The sequence below is a fragment of the Narcine bancroftii genome, chromosome 2 (assembly GCF_036971445.1).
Source record: "Narcine bancroftii isolate sNarBan1 chromosome 2, sNarBan1.hap1, whole genome shotgun sequence".
Classification (NCBI taxonomy): Eukaryota; Metazoa; Chordata; class Chondrichthyes; order Torpediniformes; family Narcinidae; genus Narcine; species Narcine bancroftii.
Genome location: NC_091470.1, coordinates 143,510,386 through 143,517,766, shown reverse-complemented (window position 1 = coordinate 143,517,766; position 7,381 = coordinate 143,510,386). Strand labels below are relative to the sequence as shown.

The 7,381-nt window shown below is 45.8% G+C and overlaps 1 protein-coding gene across 5 annotated transcripts in view; it reads left to right on the top strand.

Annotated features, from left to right (window-relative positions):
* The first annotated feature begins 240 nt into the window (after nucleotides 1–240).
* The window catches only part of agrn (agrin), a 425,017-nt gene continuing 417,876 nt past the window's right edge, over nucleotides 241–7,381 (top strand). For 2 of the 5 annotated variants that reach the window (XM_069918353.1, XM_069918352.1), the window contains exon 1: nucleotides 3,411–3,830. In XM_069918353.1, coding sequence (XP_069774454.1) covers nucleotides 3,633–3,830 — 198 coding nt within the window. In that variant the 5' untranslated portion in view covers nucleotides 3,411–3,632. Of the gene's footprint in view, nucleotides 364–3,410; nucleotides 3,831–7,381 lie in introns of those variants that run through there. The other 3 variants (XM_069918357.1, XM_069918354.1, XM_069918355.1) reach the window with 2 other exon arrangements.

Sequence of the window (7,381 nt, the reverse complement as noted above, 5' to 3'; positions counted from 1 at the left end):
ATTTTTTTTAAACCTCTGCCTTTATCTCTTCACCTTAAAATGTTTATTTCTGCCCCATCCTGCAGAAGGTCACCAGCCTGAAACATTAATTCTGTTCCTCCCTCCAGAGATCCCACTTCTCCTAATGAGCATTCTCTCCTTGTTCTTTGCAGTCAAAATTATCTCAGCTGTCTGGAAGTCTCTTGGAACCTCTGTGATCTTGGGCAGAGCTAGTGCCATGCTGTTGCCATCCCCTACACATCCTGCCCAATGAGAGGAGAAGGACCACAGGCTGGAAAATAGTATCCTTGGGGCAGTGGTTATGAAAGAATGGAGATGAGAGGCTGACCACCTTCTAGCGCCCTTCAACTAAATGATTTGCTGGTACGTTTCAGAAGGAAGTGGTGGTCTCACGGTAAAGTGAATGTATTGGTTGTGCCAACCTACTAAAACAAAACCCTTCTGACCTCATAACCCTCTATTTTCTTTCTTCCATGAACCTGTCTGTTAAATGCCCCTAATGTTTCAGCCTCCACACCACCTCTAACAAGGTGTTCCAGTCACCCACAACTCTTCGTAAAAAATATTGCGCCTGATGTCTTCCCGAAACCTTCCTCCCTTCACTTTGGAGAGGTGTCCTCTGCTATTTTCTACTCCTGCTCTGGGAAAAAGGCACTGGGTTTTTCCATGTCTACCTTATCCATGTATCTCAGAATCTTGAAGACCTCTATTCAGTCTCCTCTCATCCTTCTGCGCTCCAAAGAGAAAAGTCCCAGCTCTGCTAACCTTACCTCATTAGACATTTTCCAATCCAGGCAACATTCTGGTAATTCTCCTCTGCACACTCTCCAAGGCTTCCACATCCTTCCAATAATGATGGTGGTGAGTCTGTGGATTGTGCTGCCTGAGGATGCTATGGAGGCAGGTACAATTACAATGTTTAAAAGACAGATTCATGAACGGGAAAGGTTTAGAGGGATACAAGCCAAATGCGGGAAATGGGATCAGTTCAGATAGGCAATTTGGTCAGCATGGACAAATTGGGCTGAAGGGCCTGTCTCCATGTCTTTGGGTTGTGGGAGGCAACCAATTTAATGATACTGTCGTGAGATTTAGAAAACCAGTTTGGAAACCCCAGAAGGCCACAGAAAATGGCTAAACTAGCCAACCATTGACTATCCCTTCTCCACCCCCCACCCCATCCATCAAAGATATTAATGTGAGATGCTGCCTCAAAAAGGCAGACATTACAATAAATTCCCATCACCTCAGTCACAGCTTCATCTCACTGCTACCTTCGGGCAGAAGGTAAAGAAGCCTGAGTTCAATGCCTCAATGTACAAGAACAGCTTATTTCCCAAAAGCTTGAAACTCCCTAAACTAACCAAACCCAAACATTTGGCACAACATTGTGGGCTGAAATCTCTCTACTGTGCTGTAATGTTCAGATTGCCTCACTGACCCCATATCTCTCTAAACCTTTCCAATCCATGTACCTGTCTGAATGTCTTTTAAAAGTTAGTTATCCCTGCCTCCGCTGCTTCCTCTGGCAACTCGTACCACATACCCACTGGCCTCTACGAAGAAGATGTCCAGCAGGTCCCTTTCAAATCTTTCCCATCTCACTATAAATACATGCCCTTCGCTCTGTCTACATCAATGACAAGGATCTCCCAGTGGCCAACCATTTCAGTTCTCCGTCGCACTTCCATACTCACATGTCTGTCCATGGCCTCATGTACTCTCCCACTAAGACCACTCGTGAATTGGAGTTCCAACACCTGATTGGCCATCTGGGCACTCTCCAGCCAGATGGCATTCAGATTGACTTCTCCCATTTCTGCTCTCCGACGCTCTGTTTTCTCTCCTTTCTCCTTTGTCTTCTTCCTCCAGCTCTCCACCACCTTCCCTCTCCATTCACAGAGCCACCCCCCCCCACCCCTGTTTGCTGGTGTTCCCTCCCTCCTTCCTCCACCTATTATTACCTCTTGCCTTTGGGCCTCTGATCCTCCCCCCTGCCCCATTTTTTGGGGGCATCTGCCCACTTTGCTCATACCTTGATGAAGGGCTCAAGTCTGAAACATCAGTTCTGTATCTTTGCTACATAAAGTACACTCTTTGACCTGCTGTGTTTCTCCAACATTGTGTTTCTACAAGATCACCGAATCTGTCTGCACTATTGGAATGTCAGTTTTTTTCACTAATTGCAACTGTGAATATTTTGATTTTTATTACCTCCTGTCCCTATGTTAAGTTTAATTTATCCTTTTGTTTTTGGTGTGACTGCAACAAGTCAGAACTTCAATACATCTGCACATTATACTTGTGTATAGGAGAGAAACACTAGAGTCTGTAGACACTAATTGTAATAAAGACATCAAAATGCTGGAAGAACTCAGTTCATCTCGCAGCGTCCATAGGAGATAAAGACATTTTGCTGATGTTTCAAGTCTGAGCCCTTCTTCAAGGAAGAAGTAAAAAACAGGAACTCTCAGAATACAGACAGTGCTGGCTGGCTGGGGGGATGAGTCCAGACCCACAAAAGGTGTTAACTGAATATGAGCCGGGAGAGAGAGGTGAGAATTGGTTGTGTGAAAGGAGACGGGGAAAAGGGAGAGAGAGGCAGAGTTGAGGGAAGCAGGAGCTGGAGGTTAATGAAAGCCAAAGTAGTCGATATTATTGCCATCCGGTTGAAGGGTGCCCAATCGGAAGATGAGGCGGTGTTCCTCCAATTGAGGGGTGGTCTCAGCCTGGTAGTGCATGAGACCATGCACAGACATGCCAACAAGGGGAATGAAATGGGTTGCCACTGGGAGATCCACGCCATTGAAGTGGACAAACTTTGAGAGGTCAGGATCGAACCCACGTCTCTAGTGCTGAGTGTGTGTGTGTGTGTGTGTGAGAGAGAGAGAGAGAGAGAGAATGGCTCCACCAACCGTGAAAGGGAAGGCGACTGACGGGCCAGTTTGGGCTAGACACTGAAGGGCCTTCCGTGCTGCAATAGTTCCGTGAGTCCATGAAATGAGTTTCGGCGAACGGTGGATGAACCAGATTGCTGGTGTGTCCGGCCTAGGCTCCCACCGCCAGACGGTTCCCAGAGCTCCGGGGTGGGGCGGTCACGGTAGGTGGGGGGGTGGGGAACCCTCGACCCCAGCTGAGATCTGCATCTCCACCCACTTGCATTGCAGACCCGGGGTGGGGGAAGGTGGTTTGCATTCGTCCCCGCTACGAGGGCTGGAGAGGCGCCCGACAAAAAGCTGCCAACTCCCACCTGGACGCGGCTCCTTCGCAGGCAGCCCCTCGGACAGCAGTCCGATCACGTCAGCGTGCGGTTATTGATTAACGCCCGAGTTTTCGCTGCATTTCCGGGGGTGGTGTTACAACACAGTGCAATGAGAGGGAGGGAGGGAGCTGATGACTGTTCTGCAATCTGATTATGCAAATCCCTGCGAGAGAGACGACTGGTCGTGCATTCTGCCTCACCTCGGGCTGATGTGAAGCAGCCCCTCTCGCACAGACCCACCAATACACCTGTGAACCTGCCCTGCTGCTCAACGCTCTTGTCTGAAACACAACGCCGCTCCCACCCAGTAAAGGGACAGAAATCTTTCCTTTTTGAGCGACCCTTTCTTCCCCCAACCCCCCGAAGGAGTATGAGAGGCGAAGGCGCCGAGCGGCGGACTCTCCTCATCCATCTCCTGGCTTGCCTCTCGCTGGCAGCCCATGTCTCCTGCCGCTTGTGCCCCGAGAAGGAGCTGGAGAACCGGGAAGAAGAGGCGAACGTGGTGCTGACCGGCACAGTGGAGGAGATTATGAACCTGGATCCCGTGTACAATACCTATTCTTGTAAGGTAAGGGGTTGGGCGAACAGAAGTTCCTGGCCAAACCCCGGCACAGGGTTTCCATAATTTCATGTCTTTGTTGTTGAACTGGTTTTGTTTCGTTTAACCCCCCCTCTTGAAGGTTGCAAAGGGAAACCCTGCATTGTTAAGATTGAATTGAACATATTCGGATGGAGCGAGATGTTAATTGGGGCGAAGTAACTTTTATCGGGCGTTGACTTGAAGTTTTGATTTGGGCTTCTAACTCCGAAGTTCCTCCAGCATTTCGGTGTGTTTCTACCTCATTCAAACGTCTGCGGGATTTCGTGCTTTACTCGGGGCAGACGGCTTGGATCTGTGTCCAGATTTCCGTGCAGGCGTGGGTCTTTTTCTCACAAAAAAACCAGCACTTTCTCGAAGTTGGCGAAAGTTGGTTGAGAAAAAGTTGGCGGCTGCGGTGGGTGACAATGGGCAGACTATTCCCCTGTGTAAGCCGGGCGAGAGGGAGCATGCTGCATTTAACATGGCTCCAGGCTGCTAAACTGACAAAGACCGCCCTCGAAATACAGTAGCTACAGGGCGAACTGTTCCTGGATTGGAATCCCCATAACCAGTCTGATTGGTTTCATTCACTCGCGTCTTCCAGACGACAGCATTCCACTAAGGTGGCTTCTCCACCAAACGGGCTCGGTGGTGAAACACTCTCCCCTCTGAGACTGAGCGGTTTCTGGGGTATCTGCACAACCCCCACCCAGTGCAGAGGGTGTGTTGCAATGTTGGAGGGGATGGTGTCATCTCTCTTGGTTGGATTTCATACATCCTTGGGGTACTACTTTGAAGAAGTGATCTTTGTTTTCTGAGTTATGCGGTCATAGATGGAGAGCTGGAAAGTCGACTGAACCTGATTCACCCATGTTGGCCACTTGTGCCCGTCCCATTTCCCGAAAGTTCAGCCCATCGCCTGCTAAACCTTTACCCTCCACACACCTGCCCAAAGGCTGCTGAACATTTGAATGGAAGGGGAGCCAGGTATTGGAACCTGGATGCGAGAGGGTGCCAAGGGTGGTGGAGGGTTCCTGATCACGTCACACCCTTTTTACACTGAAAAGCTGCGTTTTTGCCACATACGCGACCCGTCCCTGGAATCCCTCTTGCTTGTTCACACAGAACAGAAGAAAAGCCAGGTCGGTGAGTCCTTTTACACAGCAAGCCAGCTTCCTGAAGCAAAAGAGATGGGACCTGTAGTACAGCCCCGTTTCACTGCTGACACTACCTACCTTGGCAGATAAAAGCCAGCTAAATTCAGACCACTCCCCATCCGCCTTCGACACATTCACACCCTTGGCGAAGCGTTTGAAAGGCTCAGCTTGAGTTTTCTGTGTAAAAGGGGTAGCAGAACTGTGCAACTGGAGCTCAGGTTGTTGATCATTTGGACTGAAGTCCATGTGGCTGCAGAAGTACTGGAGGGGACACTCCGTGATCCCAGGGGGAAGTCTCTTTGGCTTCTCTTTCTCTGGATGTAAAGAATCGTGGGCAATTTCTGCTGATAGCAAATCTTTGCCTTATAGTAAATAACAAAAAAACTTGTGTAATATCTGACAATAAAATAATCTTGAATTGTACTTGTTCCTACCTCTTTCACCTCTCTGGCAGCTCATTCTATATATTCACCACCTTCTGTATGGGGGGAAAAATTGCCCCTCAGTTTCTTTTTAAATGTTTCCCCTCTTAAAAATTTATGCCTTGTAGTTTTAGATTCCCCTGCCTTGGAGTAAAATGTCTGTGACCATCACCCCTCATGATTTTATAAACCTCTTTAAGGTTTCCTCTCAGCAACCAAGGGAAGAAGACCCAGCATATGCAAGCTCTCTTTAGGAGGCAGTCCCAATAACATATGTGTGAATGTTTTCTGCGCCCTTTCCAGCATCATTACATCCTTCCCATAGCCAGGTGACCAGAACTGTGCGCAATAATTTTGAGTGACCAGGTGTTGTCTCACCAGCATCTTGTACATTTGTAACATGATGACCCAGTCCAGTACTCAAAATGTCTTGACTATTGAAGGCATGTGTGCCAAATACCTTCCACTCTGACTGCCTGTGTCACCACTTTTGGGGGACTGCGTACTTGTGTCATGAAGTGTCTCTGGACTATAATATTCTCTCGGTCCCTGCCATTTCCTGTGTATCACTTCCCCCAATAAAAATTGCCCAAAATGCATCATTTCATACCTGTCTGAGTTGAACATCATCTAACATTTTTGGCCCACATTTCCAGTTGTTATAGATCCTATTGTAACCATTAACAATCTTCTTCCCAGCCATAATTTTAAATTAAAATTTTTAAATTTAGACATACAGCACAGTAACAGGCCCTTTCACCTCACGTTCATGCAGCCCAGTTACACTCAATTAACCTACAATGTCCAGTATATCTCGAATGGTGAGAGGAAACCGGAAGCCCTGAGGGAAAACCTATGCAGGCACGGGGAGAACAGATCTCCAAAAACGACCGTCAGCAGATAAGCATAAACAGTTATCCAATAAGAAGCTTCAGTTTAATACGTTGCAAACTTAGAGACCTTAAAAAGTGACTACGAGAACTAAACAGAGGTATTATGAATTAGAGGAACGTGCTCATAAAGTACTTGTATGGCAATTGAAATCTGAACAAGTTTCAAGAACAATTAATGCAATCAAAGACAATTTTAACACCATAACATATAAACCTTGAGAGATAAATAAAACTTTTATTCAAAATTATATAGCTCAGAATTATTAAAAGGTGAGGGTAAAATAGATATTTATCATATATAAATTTACCTTCATTGAGTTTAGAAGAGAAAATAGCTTAGCACTCCATTTACACAATTAGAGGTACAGCAAGCAATAAGTTCTTTGTAAAGTAACAAATCCCCGGGAGAGGATGGCGTCCCTCTTGAGTTTTATAAAGAATTTAAAGAGGAATTGTTACCTCATTTTATTGAAGTGTTGGATCAAGCTGCGAGGATTCGTACTTAACCAGATTCATTTTCTACAGCAATAATTATTGTGATACCCAAAAAAGATAGAGATCCTTTAAAACCTTCTTCGTATTTACCAATTTCATTGTTGAATTCAGATTATAAAATAGTGGCAAAAATTTTGCCAAATAGGTTTACTAAACTATTGCCTAAATTAATAAAAATGGATCAGACTGGATTTATTAAATAAAGACTTTCAGCAGATAATGTATCTAGATTAATTTGTTTCATCTATGCAGTGCAGAAAAGGAAGGATTTGAGTGTGGCTGTAGCCTTGGATACAGATTAGAGTAGAGCCTTTTGTTTAAAGCTTTGGATAAATTTGGGTTTAGCTAAACATTTATTTATTGGATTAAGGCATGATATCCCAATCCTCAAGCAAAAGTGGTAACCAATGGGCAAATGTCTAATCCTTTTTCTTTGGTGAGATCTAGCCGACAGGGCTGCCCTTTATCTCTAGCTCTATTTATATTAGCCATTGATCCATTAGCAGAAGTAATTAGGAGTGATGTAGATATCAACCTTAAAAACCTTGATCAAGATTAACATAAAATTAGTT